A 19,993-nucleotide genomic window follows, 5' to 3' on the forward strand; every position below is an offset into this window, starting at 1 on the left:
ACATACCCATCCTTTGTCTTTTCAAAGGTCGTCCTTAGCGCTTTTGCTTTTTCCTAGGGGCCACAAACATGACAGCCCCTGCCAGCTGTTCTTTGGTGAGTCAAGGCTTGCAGAGACCCAGGAAGCAAAATGGGACCTCCTGGGAAATGGACCGATTTTGGATCATTATCCTTTGCCAGGCATGCAGAAGATCCCAGGAGCAAATAAATCCCAACCCAGCATTTGCAGCAGAAAGTCAAGCTCTTCCTAGCCGATGGGGTCTTCATGGGTGATGTGGTCTGGAAGCTTTACATGGTAGACTCGGCTTCTTTAAAAACCACCCTGTGCAAAGCTTGAGAGGTTCCTCCAAGTGACGCCCGGCTGTCTGGATTCACCCATCTGTATTCCACTGAGCAGCAGCTCTCAGAGCCTTGCACCCACAATCCGGCTGAGGAAGCTGCTGCGTTGAAGCAGGGAAGCCAGGATGACCCGGTACAATGAACAAGCACTGTTCACTTCTGCATCCTGTCACTCTGAAAGCTTCTCTGACTGTTGCTTTGGTTTTGGTAAATGCAGTTCTTATGTAAAGCTGCCCCCAGTGGTGAAGAATATTATGGGCATGTGCAGAAATGCCTTCTTTCTTTTCTCTCTCCCTCCCCCCTCTCCCCCCTGTTCTTTTTTTCAATCTTGCAAATGAATTAGCTCCGTGCTGGGAAATGAGTGATTGTTCTGGGTCACTAAATAGCAGCATACTGGACAACCTCACCGTGCTCTAGTGAAACCGTAGTTTTGGCAGCAAACCCCCCAACCCCCCCCCCCCCATTTTAGATAATTTAGCCGATCCTTTTTGTGTTCAGCACCTGCTGCTGGGACTTTTAGCGAGCATGAAGCACAATTGTCACTTTTCATTTAGGCATTGAAGGCAGCGCACACGTAATGCATACATATCTTGTGCCTCAACCAGGAATGCAATTGAACACCTCTCTGTGTAATGTGATTTTGAAACACGCTCATCAGGTTATTTACTTTGTTATTTGGTAAGATGGGTGAGTATCATGAGAAACTAAGGCTTGGTGAGCAGCAGGGTAATAACTTTTGCTTGTTTGTAGACACACCACTCTGTGCTGAAGGGGTCATCCTGAATGTTTTACCTACGTCTCTGAAAGCTACAGGACCCCCTGTTGTGGCCCGTCAGCAGCCAGCAGAGTTGGCAGCAGATTCGGACAGTGAGGAGGTTGGGGAGGAACATGGGCCAGTTGTGAAGTTTGGGGAAGGCTCTGATGAGGCCTCTGTGTCAGAGGCAAAGATGGGGCCAGGGCTGTATGCCAGTTAACAGCTGCCTTTGGAGTCAGACATCTGTGAGGCAGACGAACAGCTGGAGCCTGTTCCCAGTGTGCGCATGCACAGAGTTGCCAGACGAAGGGAACAGCTAAAGAACAGGGGTTGACTTGGGAGTAAGGCTACAGGTAGATGATGAATGGCCCCTCCCAGAGGAAATAAAAGAGGAGGGAAAGGGGAGTGGGGTTTACAGGAGACAATTAGTTCGCTTAATTGGTTTGTGACTCTCCGAGACTCCTTGCAAACGTTTGCAGATATTGGCCTGGCAGCTCTCCAATCCAGATAAGGTCTGTGACTGTAAATCCTCCCTTGAAAGACTTTGCTGGATGTGAATGAACAGAATCCGCAGTAAATTAATAAAAGGTTTTTTGTTGGGACAAAGAGTTGGTTCATGCACTTGGGAAGCCTAGGTCAGAACACCCCCATACAAATCTGCCCTAATATCTGAGGCCTACTTAGATGAGGGAATAAAAGGGGAACTTACCAAATTTGCAGATGATACTAAGCTGGCAGGAATAGCTAACACCCTAGAAGACAGGCTCAAGATCCAGATGGATCTTGGTAGACTTGAACACTGGGTCCTTTGCACTTGATCTTAGCCAAAAGGCTGAGAAGCGAAGAGAACATTTCTTAATAGAGATGTTATTATCCACTATTCATGTCAGTACTATTTTTTTAATATAGTGTAAAAAGTGATGTCTATTGCTGGTCTATGACCGTAATAAAGATATATTCTATTCTGTTCTGAACACTGGGTCTTATCGAACAAAATGAAATTGACTGTAGAGAAAAGTAAAGTCTTACACTTAGGCAAGAAAAACCAAAAATACACATATAGATTGGGTGAAATCAGGCCTAAACTGTGAGAGGGATCTTGGAGTCTTAGTAGACAACCAATTAAATATGAGCCAACAGTGTGCAGTGGCAGCCAAAAAAGCCAATGCAATCCTAAAATGCATTAACAGAGGGATACAATTAAGATCAAGGGAGGTACTACCATCACCCTTAGTAAGACCACACCTAGAATACTGCATCCTGTTTTGGTCACCACATTATAAAAAGATGTTGAGACTCTAGAAAACAGTTCAGAGAAGAGCAACCAGGATGATGAGGGGACTGGAGACTAAAACATATGAAGAACGGTTACAGGAACTAGGCATGACTAGTCTAGGGATGAGAAGGATCAGGGGACACATGATAGTGTTCCAATATTTGAGGGGCTGCCACAGAGAGGAAAGGGTCAAACTCTTTTCCAAGGCACCTGAAGGCCAGACAAGGAATAATGGATGGAAAGGGACCAAGAAGAGATTCAACCTAGAAATTAATCTAATCTAATCTAATCTTCTTCTGAAATTTTGCTGCAGAGCCCCTGTTCCACTATTATCTGACTGTGGCTGCAGGGCATGAGGTAAAGCTGAACTTGTAGCTGCTCAGTTTCTGTTCAGGCTGTTAGTTTGGCACCGTTTTAAAGATAACTTTATTACTGCAATTCGGGATCTGTTTACTTTAGTTTTGTAATGCCAAATGTGAACTTCGTGCCATTTTTATTAACTTGAGTATGTTTATAGAATGATAAAATGGACTTTATTCTGGCATACAAAAAGTGCTGGGATGCAATGCAGCTTTCTTGCCCTTCTTGATTGCCCACCATGTCCAAGAAAAACATGAATACTTAAGGGTTTGCAAGTGAAGCCCCTGTTTGTTTATGCTGCTCATTAATTTAGGTGGAAGTCTTCCCTAGGGATATTTTGTTAGATTTTGTTAGAAAGAAGGAAAGAGATCTAGTCCTATAGCAGCATTTTAACATAAAATGAAAATAACAGTTGAAGACATATTTTAACAGGTTCTTAACAGATTAACAAAGTTGGAAGGGATCTTGTAGGTCATCTAATCCCCACATCCAAGCAGACCCTACACCATTTCTGACAGATGGCAGTCCAGTCTCTTCTTCAAAGCTTCCAGTGATGAAGCTCCCACAATTTCTGAAGGCAACTTCTGCTCCATTGATTGATTGTTCTCACTATCAAAAAAATTATCCTTATTTCTAGGTTGAATCTCTCTTTGATCAGTTTCCATCCATTATTCCTTGTCTGGCCTTCAGGTGCCTTGGAAAATAGCTTGACCCCTTCCTCTCTGTGGCAGCCCCTCAAATATTGGAACACTGCTATCATGTGTCCTCTGGTCCTTCTCTTCACTAGACTAGCCATGCCCAGTTCAATATTTGTTATGAAAGAAATTCTTATTAGAATTCTGTGTAAGGGAAAAGAATGTACCTTTTTGGCTAAAAACTTAAAAGAGAAAAGGATCCCATTTCAGTGGAATAAATTGGAAGGCATCATTTTTACTTTTCAATAGAGATTTAGAATGAATTCAGTTCAGAAGATAAGAGTTTTTTTAGAAAGATATAAATGAGAATTGGAGGAGATGGAAATGGAGGCTTCAGAAGAAACTATGTAACAGTCACTAAACTACAGGAATTGGAAAATATATTACTAAATTAGGTGCCTACAGATGTGGACTTTCCTAAATTTGGGGCTGAAATATGGATTGCAAGATGGAATATAAATGGAGCAAATGTTCCTCAAAAGAGGAAATAAATATTTCATTATTTGGAAAAAAGGAAAGTAAGACATTATTTGTCTACAAGAGACTTATACCAGGAAAAATACGTAGATATATATAAAATATTTGACCTATAAAACCTTAAGTGAAGAATTTTTGACACAACTTAAAAAAAAGAAATGGAGTCATTTTATATATTAATCCTCAATTAAACCCAGGATTTTTATTAATGATGAATATGGTACATTTGTTGGAATACAATGTAGTCCTTGACTTATAACCATTTGTTTAAGAACAGTTTAAAGTTGTGACAGCCTCAGAATAAGTGACTTCCACTTCCACTATTCACTACTCACAACCATCACACAATCCCTTAGCCCTGAGTCCCCTTAGCCGTCCTGAGTCCCCTTCGGGGAAAAGGGCGACATATAAATGCAATAAATTCAATTCAATTCAATTCAATCACTTGTGGTCACATGATTACAATTTTGACACTGATACTATATTCCATTGGAGAAAATAGATGAATAGCTTATAAAGCAAAAATTACCAACAATTACAGCGGAGCATAGAACATAGAATCATAGGGCTAGAAGGAACCTTAGAGGTCTTCTAATCCAATCTCTTGCTCAAGAGAAGACCTTATGCTGTCCTGGTCAATTGGTTGTCAAATCTATTTTTGAAAACCTCCAGTGATGGAGAACCCACAAAGAACAAAGAGAAATTATAATGGGACCTATAATAATAAGGAAAGTTTCACAAGCAACTGAAAAGTGTAAACCAAGATAGATGCCTGGACCAGATGGACTATCGAGTTTGTATTATACGTGTTTTAAGGAAAGAACATTTACAACCTTTACAAAACATGATGGATTCTATTCTACAGGCAGGAAAAATGCCAGAGATCCAGAAAGAGGCTAATATAACATTAATACCTAAAGAGAGACAAAATTTGACTTCAGCAAGAAATTGCAGACATGATTTTTGAATAATGACTATAAGTTGTGTGCAACAATTTAAGCTGAAAGATAGAAAATAATTTGGCAAAAATTTATGGGGATCAGTTAAGGTTTTACCTAAAAGTTAGTTGAAAGTTCAGAGGTGGTATTTAGCAGGTTTGCACTGGTTCATCTGAACCGGTGACAAAATTTTGCCCAGTTCGGCAAACCGATAGCAATGGTTGGCTGACCATGCTCCCGAACCAGTCCCCCTGTTGTCAGTTGCTCACCCTGCCCGCCCGACCGCCATTCTCTCATGCCGCCTCTTTGCAAAGCGGTTCTCAAAGATGCCGGCGGCTGGCTGCAGGCCACTGAAAAGTCCTCCGGTAGGCGAAAAAGTGGCTGCTGTCTCTATCATCATCTTCGTGCATGTGCATCCCATTGACTTGCAAGTCTGACCTCTTTGAGAGTCTGCTTTGTAAAGAGGCAGTGGCTGGGAGGCTTCTTTGCCTGCCAGCTGATTGCCAGCAGCGGGGGCTGGCTGCGGGCTGCTGAAAACTCTGGTTAGCTTTCCTCCCGGGCTGCATCAGCCGCCACAGAAGGTAAGCAATCAAAGAGGCGATGATGGGGGAGGAAGCAGGGCTAGGGCCGGGGTTTGGGAGGAAAAACAGGGGCGATAGACGAAGGTAGGGCAGGGGGAGATAGGGAGAAATCCTAAAAATTTTCCTACCTTTTTCTGTGGGCGTGGCTTGGTGGGAGGGTCATGTGACTGAGTGGGCGTGGGTGTGATGAGTGACATCAAGTTGGCCATGGCCACTCAGTTACATGCCCCTCCCACCTAGCCACACAAACATTTTTGAAACCTATCACTGTGAAAGATGATGTTAGAACCATGTTAGATATGTTTGGAATATTTAGGACAACGTAATGAAAAAGAAGCCACATCAATCTTTTTAGATGCAGAGAAGGTTTTTGACAATTGGAACTGAATTTTCTTTGGAACTGGTTTTGGAATTATGGAGAATTTTTTATAAAATGGGTGAAATTGATTTATACTTCATAGATGGTACAAATAATGCAGGTTTAATCAAAGCATGTGAGATACAAAAAGGAACACGACAAAGTTGTCCTTTTTGCTTATTTTAGTTCTTGAAATATTGAGACATAAGACAATATGAAAAGACTGCAGACAAACAGATTTAAAAAGAGTCACAAGTTAAGAGTTTTCACAGATTACTTGGTTGTGTTTTGGCTGACCCTTTAAAGGGAGTTAAACTTTTAATGAGTAAACTAAAATAATTCAGAGCATTAGCAGTTTACTAGATTAACAAACAGAAGACAGAGTTGTTAACAAAATCATAAAGTTAAAGATCAAACAGAATTGATAAATAAAACATGCTATAAGATTAAGAAGATAAAATACTTGGTATTCATATAACAAATATGAACTAGAAATTATTCCAAAATAACTGTTATGGCACAGAATGGATAGATAGATGATAGATAGATAGATAGATAGATAGATAGATAGATAGATAGATAGATAGATAGAAGTAAATTGGCACTGCTATATAGAATTTCTGTAATTAAAATTAATATTTTACGTAGAATGTTGTTTTTGTTTCAGATAGTAACTGTTTTGATAATTGATCTATCATTTAAACAATGGCCGAAGGTTATATATTAACTTTTATGCAAAAAAAGGTAAGGCACTGCAACATGCAAAGGAAAGAGAATTGAGTCTATCAGATTTGAAATTATACCTTACTGCCTGCGGTTTAACGTGGATAAAAGAGTGGATGTTTTTAACAATAGAAGACTAGACAGACATCATCTGGGATTTGGAAGGCAAGGATATCTATGGTATGACAAAACTAAGGTTAATGTAGATTTCAAAATTAATTGTGTCAGGTGTTCCATTCTTACAGTGTGGAATAAATATAAATTGTGGTAATAAGGCTGTGCCTGAAAACTCTTCTGTTTGAGATGATATTTCTCATACAGCAGAGGTGTTAAACTTGATTTCATTGAGGGCCTCATCAGGTGTTTGACCTCAGAGGCTGGGGTGGGGGCATGGCACAGCCCTCTGCCAGCTAAAATGGAGCTGGGGGGGGGGCACACGCAGTCCCCTGAGGTTCATTTTTGCTGGAAGAGGCAATGTGGGCCGGTCCTTCACTGTTTCCAGGGTGACCCCGCGGGCCAGATCTAAGTGGGCCTTGAGTTAGATACCCCTGTCATATAGTGTGGTGAAGCTGCAGAGGATATATATATTTATATCTCTTGTCTGATCTGAAACACTTATCTTCAACTTAAAGACGATGGAGGCAAAGCTTGGCTCTTGGCCTTCCTCATAAAATACATTTATTTTTTTTAAAAAACAGAACAAAACAAGATGATCCTCTGTGAATTTTACCAGCATTGAAGCCCCTGATTTCTGTATTAAGACTTTCGATGGAAGAAAAATGGAAACCCTAAGATATTTCTTTTCTTTTCAATATATCAAGTGTATTCACACCAATATATTGAATCTGAAGCACAAAGAGTGAGCTGTTGTGCTGCAAAACTTTGTTTTGCTGCTTCAGCCTGAAATGAGTTCTTTGGAAGCCGGAGACCTATAGGTCTTGAAAGCACTTGACCTGGAAATTGGCCCAAGCAAGTGCATTCTAGAAATTTTAAATACACACACAAGTATCCTTATGTGCGCTGGTTATATAAACCAATGCTGCTGCATTCTCCTGCTTCTTCTTTTTTAAGCATTGGTCCTTAATAAATTATTTTTAAAAGGTTGTGCTTAATTTATAGGTGCATAAGCTTCTCTGGACAAGGTCCCATCACTTCTGCTGATGAAGCTATCTTTACAGTTCTGGCTGACTTATATATGCATAGTGTATTACATAAGCCAAACTTCCTCAAGTCGGAAACCTCCGTACATATTGACTGTCAGTGTTCACACTTCCAAACTACTGAACAACTGTGTTACTAAACAGTAACAAATGCAGCGATTCACTTAACAACTGTGGCAAGAAAGGTTGTAAAATGGGGCAAACCTCAGCTTAACTGTCATGCTTAACAACAGAAATGTTGAGCTCAGCTGTGGTTATAAATTGAGGACTACCTGCAGAGGTGGGCTGCTACCAGTTTGCACTGGTTTGGATGAACTGGTACTGGAAATGGCGACTGGGTCACTGAACCGGTAGGGACAGCAGGCTTGCCACACCCCCAAACTGGTTCCCCAGTCGCCGCGGCATGTTTTTTAAAATATTTAAAATGTTCTGCGCATGCACAGGGCCTATTTAAAGGCAACTGCGTATGTGTGCAGAGCAAATGGCACACGCACCGAACCGGCAGTAACGCCAGCAAAAGCCTACCCCTGACTACCTGTATTGTAAACTTAAGTTTTATGAATTCAGTATTCAGAGTTCAGTTCAGAGAGAATTGTACTGATTTAGTTTAAAAACAGTGTTACCTTTATATGAGGCCATACAGATTGAAAAAAATGGATTTTGTCTAGGCTTTGCAATAACCCCAGGTCATCTGCTTTAACATTTTGCCTAAAGCATATTTCAGGTTTCTGCTTGGTGAAACATCTGAGGAATTTTTCAGGAAATTAAAAAGAAGTCCACAAAATAAATGAAATTGCCAAGAGATGTTATATCTTATACTTTATCAAATGTACAGTTAAGAAAATTGATTCTTGAATTATTTGGTATACACACATGCACACGTGCATACACGCACAGCAGAGGTGGGTTCCTATAGTTTCAGACCTGTTCAATTGAGTAGATAGTAACTCGGCCTGCCATGCTCTAGAACCGGTTCTATTGGCGGTGCCTTATCTTGTTTTTTGCTTCTGTGTATGCACAGAAGCTTTTTTTTACTACTGCGCATATGCCTATGCAAAGCACATGTGCGTGCACCCAAAGCACATCCCTGAGCAAACTAGCAGTAGTAGAAGCCAGAACCCACCCCTGGCACGCACGTACATGCACACGCCTGCATACATATACACACCTGAGTATGTGTACATGCATACATACATTTGCACACATTCACACTTACCCAAATGCAGTATATGCATAAAGGTAAATGTTTTCCCTGTTCATTTGTGTCCAACTCTAGAGGGCCCTGCTCATCTCCATTTGTTAACCAAGGGAGCTGGTGTTGCCCAAAGACATTTCTGTGTTCATGTGGCCAGCATGACTATACACCAAGGCTCATGGAACACTGTTACTTTCCCACCAAAGTGTCAGCTATTTATCTTCTTGCTCTCAGGGTTCCAAGTAGCCTAGCAAACAGACCTCTGAGGCAAGCAGGTTCTTCAAAGAACAGGTTTATTGGGCATATCATATTGGCACAAACGTGTGAAAACCGACTCTGAAGGTTCCCGTGGTTTGCACCTAATTAAACTTAAACGTTTTTTCCCCTTTTCCAAACAATCCATCACATGGCCCAATCGAGTTGCTGTCTGGTTGCTTGGAAACTTCACTACTCCTCCCTTCAGCCACCTGTGAGAACATCCTTGGTTCTCAGGGGAAACTATTTTGTTTTGGCTACAAAACTCCAACTATCTCTATCCCCCCCCCTCCCTATCCCTATCAGCATTGTGGCAACACTGAAGCCTCCAAGATGGCCTCAGCCAGGCCAGCTTCAGGGTTAAAACTCGCATTTGCATATTTTCGAACTGCTAGATGGGCAGGAGCTGGGGTGAATAATGGGAGCTCACTCTGTTCCTTGGTGCTTGGGTCTTGAACCCAGGCTGTCAGTTTTCCAAATGACAAGCACAGTGCTTTTGACTGCTGAGCCATCGTGCCCCTATATGCCTACATATGCACATTTACTATAAAAACAGTTGTAAGAAATGTTTGGCAAAGGCTAATACTGTTTTGCCTGTTAATTTTTTTTCCCTGAACCAACAGAGGAAATATTTTATTATTTCTGTTTTAAAGAGGTTTTATGGAACCTCTTATAAAGTAAGACTATTACAAGAGGTTTATGGACTTTTTACTATGTTTATTGAAAAGGTGTGAGGAACTCTCATGTATCTGATACATTCTGTTTTTCTCTCTCTTTGTACTGTTGTTGCATGGCAGAATTTAGCTACGGAAATCTGGTTTTTCAAATTAACCCACAATCTGATCATGGTATCGCCAGTCAGGATGGTAAACATACACACAAGGAATCAGCTAATCACCTTAGGCAAGATGGCAAACTATTAATTTATTCATTCATTTATTTATACTTCCTGCATATCTCAGGGTTCAAGGTGACTCTTTGGCCGCAGAATTATAAATATAGAAATCACACATATAAACATGAATTTGTTTATGTATGTGTGCATGTACACACACACATGTGCACCAGAGATGGTATTCTGCCAATTTGCCCCGGTTCAGGTGAACCGGTAGCGGTGGTGGTGAGAGGTTCCACCCACCCACCCAGACATAATCACGGATGCGCAGAAGTGCCTCATGTGAGCGAAGCAAGTGTGCATGTGCCCTCCCAGTTCCGAACCGGTAGTGAAGGTAAAAGAAAACCAATACTGGTGTGCACATGCACATACACACATGTGCAAATATCCCTTAACAGCTACAAGCGAACTATGGAAACAATGCCACAGAAGATGAAAAGAAAACATAGAAGCATGATAACAAAACATGTTGTTTTCAATTTTTACTTGGCTCTGTTGTCTTTGAACATCTTCATATTAAATATTTATTCTTTTTTCCTGATTTGTCATAAGAGAAAGTAGTACAAATGTAAATATAACAGTTAAAAATCCAAGGATGTGTTCAACACCGCAAGCTTGAAATGTTGTAAAGTTGGAACATCTGTTTTGAGTGATATTTCAATAGATTTTGTATGAGCAAGAAATGTTTTATTTATTTACTTATCACATTTGTATCTTGCTGAATGTGAAGCATTTGGATGTCTGATCAAAGCAGAAGGAGGTTTTTTAAGAGAGTTGAGGCTGGTCCCTGATTCTCATGCCAAAGAAAGTCATTTGGTGAATGAAAAAGGAATAGATGGCAGGAAGTTTTAAGGCTGAAAAAGGCCTTAAAATTCTCTTAGTTTGAAAAGGCAGGATTAAGAACCTCTGGGTTTGAATCTTGGGACTGACCTGACTAGGTGGCTCAGTAGCTAAGACACTGAGCTTGTCTATCAGAAAGGTCGGCAGTTCAGTGGTTCGAATCCCTAGTACATGTCTCCTGTGTGAGCAGGGGGTTGGATTAGATGACCTCCAAGGTCCCTTCCAACTCCATTACTGTTACTGATCTCCCTCCCCCCCAAGGTTTTCTGTGTGCCTCCCTGGAAAGTCTTATGTGGAGTTTCCTAATATCTAACCTCCTTGTGCTTGTTTAGGAGAGAGAGTGGGCGGTAATGTGTTTTATGGGCCCATCTGGCAAGAAACTTTGAGAAGTGAAACTATCCATGATTCCATGGAGCCCTGGTGGCTAAAGTGCTATGGTTAAAGTGCTGTGTTGCGGGCAAACTTTGTCCACAGTTTGGCGTTTGATCCTGATAGCACTTAAGGTTGACTCAGTCTTCCATCCTTTCGAGCTGGGTAAAATGAGGACCCAGATTTTTGGGGCGACATGCAAATAATGCTTCCTCATTGTAAATTATCTAGAGAGTGCTCTAAAGCAGGGGTCCCCAAACCTCGGGTTGCAGCCCACTACTGGACCATGGTGAGGGGTGGGTTCCAGCTTCTGATACTGCTGGTTCACTCAGGGAAGCATTTCATGTGTGTACACAGGCTTGATGAGCGCTATGCGTGCATGCACAGTAGTAAACAAATTGCTTCTGCGCATGTGCATAAGCAAAAAACTAGATGGTGGCACCTATGGCACTGCCGATAGAACCGGTTTGGGTGTGTGGCCAGTCAAGTTACTACCTACTTGGCCGAAACGATCCGAAATGGTAGGAACCCACCTCTGATCATGGCCTATTCAAAACCAGGCTGCACGAGACGCAGGGCGACATTCACGCATGCACACAGCTCCCTCATGCTAGTGGCGGCCCACCACTCCTGCGGCCCAGTTCTTCTCTCTCTCCCCCCAGCTGGACTGCCAAGCAGCGAAGGTTGTGGACCGCTGCTGTAAAGCCACTGTGGGGCGGTATATAAGCCTGAAATGCCATAGCTATTTAGAAACTGTTTTAACATTGATGTAGCCCTAAATTGAATTGCCTTTTTTTTTCATTCACATCCTATTATTAATATTTAATCACTGCTTTCCTATACTTTGCCCTGAAGTGGTATTACCAAAACATGTTCCCTTCATCTTATACCCATATATACGATATTAATCCTAAACAATGAACATTATGTTTAGCTTCGTTCTATTATTTTTAGCAATGTATCTATCCTAGAAAACATGAACATTTTCCTGGATATTACCTGCCCCACCTAATTTTGTATCATCTGCAAATTCCTTATAGTTCTTAATCTATTAATTAAAAAATTGAAAAATACATGCCAGGACTAGCCTGATGATGCTCTCACTTGCCTTTTTTTATCAGTTTGGTAAGAAATCATGGATGAGCATTATTTGAATAGAAATTTTGACCCAGCTATTTAATTACTATGAGATTTATGCTGATTGGGGACAAATAAATAGCAAGTTGATTCAGAACGCTGGTAAAGACTTTAATAGAATGTCATCAGGTACTTTGTTAAGTGCTTTGCTGAAATCAAGACATTGTGAGTAAGGTATTTCCACAAATTAATTAACATAATATTCAGTAAAAAAATAAGATAAATTTATTAGTCTACTAAGAACTGTGATTGACAAACTCCTGCCACGCTCTGGTAATAGCCACATTGATTTCAGAACACTCAATCTTGTTATGACAATACAGAATTTTCACAGATACTCATTTCAGACAGATAAGTCAATAGTTTCCTGGATCTTTTTTTTTGTTGTTGTTGTTCCTCATTGAACATAGGGGCACACCTGAATATTAGCAGAAGTGTCCCAGAGGTCATGAACTATTTTTAGAAAAAGGTCTAAACAAATCTGGGCATGGTTAGTCTAGTGAAGAGAAAGACCAGGGGACACATGATAGCACTGTTCCAATATTTGAGTGGCTGTCACAGAGAGGGAAGAGGTCAAGCTATTTTCCAAGGCACCTGAAGGCCAGACTAGGAATAGTGGATGGAAACTGAACAAGGAGAGATTCAGTCTGGAAATAAGGAGAAATTTTCTGATTGTGAGAGCAATGAAACAATGAAGTTGCCTTCAGAAGTTGTGGGAGCTTCATCACTGGAAGCTTTCAAGAAGAGACTGGACTGCCATCTGTCAGAAATGCTGTAGGGTCTCCTGCTTGGGTGGGTGGGGGGGTTGGACTAGAAGACCTACAAGGTCCCATCCAACTTGTAATTTGTTAATTCTACTTCCTCTCCCCCCCCCTTAATTTCTCAAAGATTATGCACAAAAGGTTGTCCCCAGACCATCGGCTATTTCTCAGGATAGCCCTGGAGTTTATATGCATTCAAATAAGAATTCTTCTACCACTGTCAGAATCTAACCCAGTCTTGCAGGGAAACTGCACTGAAAGAATAGCTCTCCCTTCTCTTTGTTACTCCTTAAATGTTTTCCTATCTCCAGTGAACATTTAATTTACTGATTCTCTTGCCTTTATTATGACTATCACCGAGTAAATCCTTTTTCTAGTTCTTAGCAACCTTTGCCAACTTCAGCTCATTTAGAGCTTTGGCTTTTCTGATACTATCTCTACAGTTGCAGGCTATCTATTTGTTCTTGTTCTAACTGACCAAATAGACATTTTCCCCTGGGTTCATCCTGCTGCTATAGAGGGCAGCAGGAATTCTAGAAAAAAATTACAGATATTGTTAAAATATTGCCAACAACTGTTACATGAATGCTTCTGCACACTTCAAAACACATTTCCCCCTTCAAAACTGAAGCCCTGCAGAACCCTGATATTTATGCGGAAGAAGGTGAAGGAAAGGTGGGCCCCAGGGGACACTACAGGCTTTGTTTATAGCAATAAGAATCCTTCAGTATCACTTTCTGACATCTCATCTATGAGAGACAATAGGTCTCCAAGGCATACTCTAGCCAAGTGGCCTGGAATATTGCCATGTTGATGACGTCTATGGCAGTAGATTGCCTGCAAGAGAGGACGAAGGGACAAAATTGTATTGCCACATTACAAGGAAAACCACACCCATTATATCTTGTATGAGATATTATGACAGTAGTAGGAACAATAGGAATTAGTAGGACATCTAGCATCGTGGTGTCCTGATGTACATTTCATCATGTTGGCATCAATGTGGTTGGAAATTGATCCTATGTTACAGATGAATAAGTAGTTCAGCCATAGAGATGGAGATGCATTTCCCCTTTCTCGTACTCAGTCTATTTCAGTGATGGCGGACCTTTTCAGCACGAAGTGCCGAAAAGGAAACACTTCGTGCGTGCTTGTCTGGGCCGCGATCAGGAGAAGAGTTGCCCAGGGGGCATGGGCGCCCCCCAAAATTAACTTCCAGTTTCCAGCATGCATGCAAATCTTCCAGTTACTGCCACACGTGCACATGCACCTATCAGCTGGACAAGGCATTTGCTCACATCAGAAAATGGAACATCAACTCTTCCGGTTTCCAGCACTGATGCACACACAAAAGCCAGCTGATCGGCACATGTGCATCAGAAATCTGGAAGAGGAATGGCCAACCCTTGCATGTGTCAGGCACAATGGCTTTGTGCGCCACTTCAGGCACATATGTCATAGGTTTGCTCTCATGGGTCTATATTCACTACCAAAATGACATTTGTCCTGTTATTAAGGCTGTGTTTGATCTAGCTAATGTAAACTATTTTGAAATCTCTGCAACTATGATGTTACTATACAGTGCAGCACCTGGCCAAGTATGGAATATTGAAAATTGATGGGGTGATTGGTGATTCAACATGGTAAAATCAGAGCATGGGTGTCTGCAGGGAGCCATGATTTCATCATAATGATGAAACGTGTGTTGTGATGCTACAATGCAAGATCCAGTCCTTGGATACCTACAGAGGATAAGGTAAAGGTTCACCTCACACATGCATGCTAGTCATTCCTGATTCTACGGGGCGGTGCTCATCTCCGTTTCAAAACCGAAGAGCCAGCGCTGTCCAGAGATGTCTCCATGATCATGTGGCCAGCATGTCTAAACACCAAAGACTCACAGAATGCTGTTACCTTCCCACCAAAGGTGGTCCCTATTTTCCTACTTGCATTTTTTACTTGCTTTCGAACTGCTAGGTTGGCAGAAGCTAGGACAAGTAATGGGAGCACTAGGAATTTGAACCGCTGAACTGCTGACCTTCTGATCAACAAGCTCAGTGTCTGAGCCATTGAGCCACTATGTCCCTTAAATGTTAAATACAAAGTGGTTGGGATTAGTATCATGAAGTTATGGCACACATTTTGTCATCCCCTTTTCCCCTCCACCCCAGACAACCATGGTCCAGGTTGAATTAACTTAAGCAAACCTTTCATTACAGCCTTTTTGAGCCACGAGGGAATCATGCCTATCTTCATCCAGAACTACTTCAACCAGCTAGGAAGGGCAAAGATCAAGAGCACTTGTGATAGGTTTCACTTCTCCAAGATTCTCTTTATATCACTGGGAAAGTATATCTCATTTCTGAACAAGCAAACTTATAGATATAATCACTGGACCTATGCCACCTTGGATGGCACGAACAATTTTATTTGATGGCGCATAATCAGTCAACATTGTATTGCCTATATTGTTAGGTTGAATAGACTGCATCTTCACCTCACAAAATTTGAATGCTTTGAGCACATCTCTGTGCACATGCAGAGAGATAGAGAAGAACAATTTTCTCACTGCCATTGAGATATAGGCAAGGAGAATGATAGAAAGTGAGCTTCTTTTGTTGCTCTGCTTACCATCGTCAGAATGTTTAGTAGCTGCTTTTAAGGATCCAATACTAGTTCAGAAGACCTTTCCATCTGTGAGGTAATGAAACTGTTCTGCATCTAAAATGTCTATGAACTGCAGCCTGTGATGAATGAAAAAAAAAGAGAATAGCATTCATTGGAAGACTTCTCTTTTGCCTGTGCATTTTGGGAAACTGGATTTAAAACTAGCATTTGTAATAGCTTTCCTACTTGTATTCAAGTGTCAGCCAGCAGATGATTTGTAATTCTCCTTTTTTGTAATTCTGTCCTTTGCATAATAACTGGGGTATAGAAATATTTCAGAGCTTTTCTAAATGCTAACTCACTCTACTAGGATAGATGTTTTGGCATATTGTGGGTTTCTTCTACGGAAGGTACTTCGGTATGAAAGACTATCAAGATTCTAGGTGTAGAATATGGCGTGGGTTGTTATATACTGTACACACAGAGAGAATGTGGGAGAAATGGGCACTCGCATAGAATAAGAAAATCTCAGCCAAGGAATAATATACATGCCAGGGTTCCAAATAGCATCGAAAAGTAAATCAGATTCTGATGCAAAGGATTACTCAAAGTTCCAATTTATTAAGAGAGCCATGTTGGAACATCTGGGAAAACCCGAATCTGAAAGCTTCCCGGTTTTCCCACCCAGTTGAAAGTTCAAAATCTTGCCCCCATACCCACAAATCCATCACATAGTCCAATCTTCCACTGCCATGCTGGCAGTTCCACTCATCCAGTTCCAGCCAGATACAGAAACAAAGGATGACCTTGGATTTCTAGAAATAATTGTGTTATGGCTACATATCATCCAACTCCATATAACCCCCCATCCCATTTTCCCACAATAAAAAATGCATAGTAGAATAATAGAAAGTGTGGCAGGCCTGAAATCCCAAAGAAAAAATGGCTGCAGGCCTGACAATACATTTATGAAATGAAGCATGAGCTTCTGTGATGACCATGTATGAATCATCTCATTTTATTTAATTGAATTTCAGTCAGTGAAGTTATCTTTAAGATGCAAAGTGTTCCAATTAATCTCACAGTGGAGTAAATACTATTGGCTATTTATTTTGTCCATCAACTTGGTCATTAGCGGTGCAATCCTATGCATCTGTAGCAATGGTGGGATTCAAATAATTTAGCAACCGGTTCTCTGCCCTAATAATTGGGTGTGTGTGTGTATGGCCATGGTGTGCGTCACCAGGCAGCACTTGGCCTCCTGCAGCCTCCTGGGAACAAAAACAGGCTGGGGGGGGGGGAATCTGCTGCCTCCTCGGCCCATTTTGGGTCTAGTAAGCTTCCCTGCACTTACCTGGGAGCCAAAATGGGGTTTGTGGGTACTCCTGGAAGGGACAGGGCTGGAAGGGTGGGGCCAGCCAGCAATTTAACAACCGGTTCACCCAAACCAGTCCAAGCCGGCTGAATCCCACCACTGATCTGTAGGTACATTGCACAGTTCTAAATGAAGTTTATTCTTAGGTGTAGGATTTTATGTCCTGAACTGTTTTTTTAAAAGATCTTTATAATGTGTAACACTGTAAATAAAAATCAAAATAAATTTGAGTAGAATACTTAAGAGCCCTGGGGCAAAATTAAACGGCTATTACATATTTCACTTCTCCAATCTGCAATACGTAGATGTCTGCCCAGCTGTGAGATCTGTTAAATTGTAGACTTCCTTCTGTATAAAATTTTCTCTGACCTTTCTAAGTGACAAGACTCAAGAGATCTTATCTACAACATCTCCACTGCATTATTTCTTAATGCACTGTGGGATGTCATGTCACAAATGAGGAGAAATTCAGATTAAAGGTTGGTTCTAAATTCACCAGTTGGTCTGAGAAAACTGGCAATATAAATGCACAATGTTGAATTTCCATTCCATCCTTCACATTGTTGTTTTTATACTTGTTAACACTAACAACTTCAGACCAATGATTTTCATTTCTTGATGCAGAGTATATATTATATTCAAAACCACGCCAAACTAACAATTTTGTAAATAATAATAATAATAATATAGAAACTTCCAAGAAATATTTGATTTTTTTTTTATTTGGACAAATAATAGTGCTCCTTTGAAAGGTTGAAAGCGCTATATCTATTAATTTCTTAGAGCTGTCAGTAGAAGATTAAGGTTAGAGATGTTTTTGATTAATCTATTATCATCGCTTCATTTTTCCCCTCTTGATAGCACGCTCTTATTAGCAGCATTATTTACAGAGTTCATCACAAAGACTCATTAGACAGCTATTCATATTTAAATTGATTAGTCTTGATTTAAGCACTGCCTTTTCTACTGCAATGATAAAAAGTTTCAGGAGAAAGATATATCTTCTCCTGTTAACTGATTTTCTTTTGCTGAATTTGCAGCTGACAGCCCATTGACTCTCCTGATTTTCATTTTTAAAAAAACCTGAAAAAATGTCTGTCATATACTTGTAGAAAATATACGGAGAAAACAGTATGTCCCTTTTCTATTTATAAATGCCACCTGAAGAAAACTGAATATTCCCTTATTCTAGATCAGATGTTTTTGTTTTTTTCCTATTTAGTCCTCTAATGCAACTGGGGGCAGGATTTTGAGTTGTGATTTTCTCCTATCACCGTGTGTCAATCTCGGTTTAATTGAGGGTGGCCCGCATCAGGGTTGTGTTTGACCTTGGGGGCCGTTTGGGCATGGCCAGGGTGGGTGTGGCCAGCTTGACGTCACTCATGTAAGGGGCGTCTGTGGTGGCTCAAGTGCTCTACCAACGAAAATGAGTTCCGTTTTCATTGGCAGATACTACAGGCTGGTCCTTTGCTGTTTCTAGGGTGGTCCCTGGGCCTTGAGTTTGACACCCCTGACCTATTACCTTTTTTAAAAGAAGTAGAACGCTAAATGTAGAACTTGGTAAAGATAAAAATGGTAAAGGTTACCCCTGTCCAGTAATGTTCAACCCTTGGGGGTATTGCTCATCTCCATTTCCTAGCCAACAGAGCCAGCATTGTCAGAAGATGCTTCTGTGGTCATATGGCCAGCATGACTATATGCCAAGGGGCATGGAACACGGTTACTTTCCCATCAAAGTGATACCTATTTATCTAATTGCACTTGCATGCTTTAAAACTGCTAGGTTGGTAGGAGCTGGAACAAGAATGGGAGCTCATCCCATCATGCAGTATTTCGCTCTTGAATTGCTAACCTTCCAGTCAACAAACCCAACATCTTAGCTGCTAGGCCACAGCGCCCTCTCCTTGGTAACTTGGTACTTTCTTGCTTGAAGGAACTTGGCACCTTCAAGTAATGCCTATGTTTATCACCTGCTTTGTGGCTCTGGTGTATGTTGTGGGAGGGGAACAGATTGCAGGCTTTGTTTTCACAATCAGGTGGACACCTAAGACAGAGACAGGTGTGATTTTAGGATGTGGTCAATACAACCCCGCTTTGAAGTTCAAGCACACTGTCAGCTTGCCCTCTTGTTATTTATTTAATAAATTTTATTTAAAAGAAAAAAAAAAGATGAATCCCTGAAATACACTAAACATAATCACATACACACACACACACAAAATGAATCTTAAAACATAAAGAAAAAAAAATTAATAGAATCTCTGTCACACTCCCCCCAAAAAAGAAAAGGAAAAATGGGGATAGGGCACCAAACAAACAAAAAGGGGGAAAATACTTACCGGTAGTCATTGGTTTTCTAAGAAGTATCTTTGTGTGTTCATGTTTGTGCACCTTCAAGACAATCTTGACTCCTGTTGCTTTCCGGGCCAGTCCCTGCAGGTTTTTTTTTTGGCAAAGTTACAGAAGTAGTTTGCCATTGACATCTTCCTAGGGCTGAGAGAAAATGACTGGCTCAAAGTCTCCCATTTGGCTTTGTGGCTGGATTAGAACTCACAGTCTACAGGTTTCTGCCTTTATACACTATTCAACTGACTTTCAGAAGTACCATATACTACTATAACGTCGTCGTCGTCATCATCATCATCATCATCATCATCATCATCATCATCATCATCATCATCAACTTTTAATGACCCCATAATCACTTGCGGAGTGGAGTCTGGGCAATTGAATGGAGCTAGCAGATTGCTTAATGGCTGGATGCCCTTCCCGTCGCCAGTGTGGAATTTTGTTCAGAAGATATATTCTCAGTGTATATTCTGTATATACGACTATAATGATTAATACCAAATATGTTGTAAAATATTACAAAATCTCTACCATAGTTGCTTCTTCCTTT

At 40.9% G+C, this 19,993-nt stretch overlaps 2 protein-coding genes across 3 annotated transcripts in view; one reads left to right on the plus strand and one right to left on the minus strand.

Moving 5' to 3' along the window:
- Nucleotides 1–518, minus strand: part of LRRTM3 (leucine rich repeat transmembrane neuronal 3) — a 122,806-nt gene extending 122,288 nt beyond the window's left edge. Inside the window, exon 1 of the mRNA XM_014067074.2 lies at nt 7–518. Within this exon, the coding sequence (XP_013922549.1) occupies nt 7–10 (4 nt within the window). The 5' untranslated portion in view covers nt 11–518. The remainder of the gene's footprint in view (nt 1–6) is intronic.
- The window catches only part of CTNNA3 (catenin alpha 3), an 869,421-nt gene that overhangs the window by 354,603 nt on the left and 494,825 nt on the right, over nt 1–19,993 (plus strand). The window lies entirely within an intron of this gene.

Source organism: Thamnophis sirtalis, unplaced genomic scaffold, assembly GCF_051295495.1.
Source record: "Thamnophis sirtalis isolate CommonGarterSnake01/CBP01778 unplaced genomic scaffold, rThaSir2_p1.2 scaffold_15, whole genome shotgun sequence".
NCBI classification, from domain to species: Eukaryota; Metazoa; Chordata; class Lepidosauria; order Squamata; family Natricidae; genus Thamnophis; species Thamnophis sirtalis.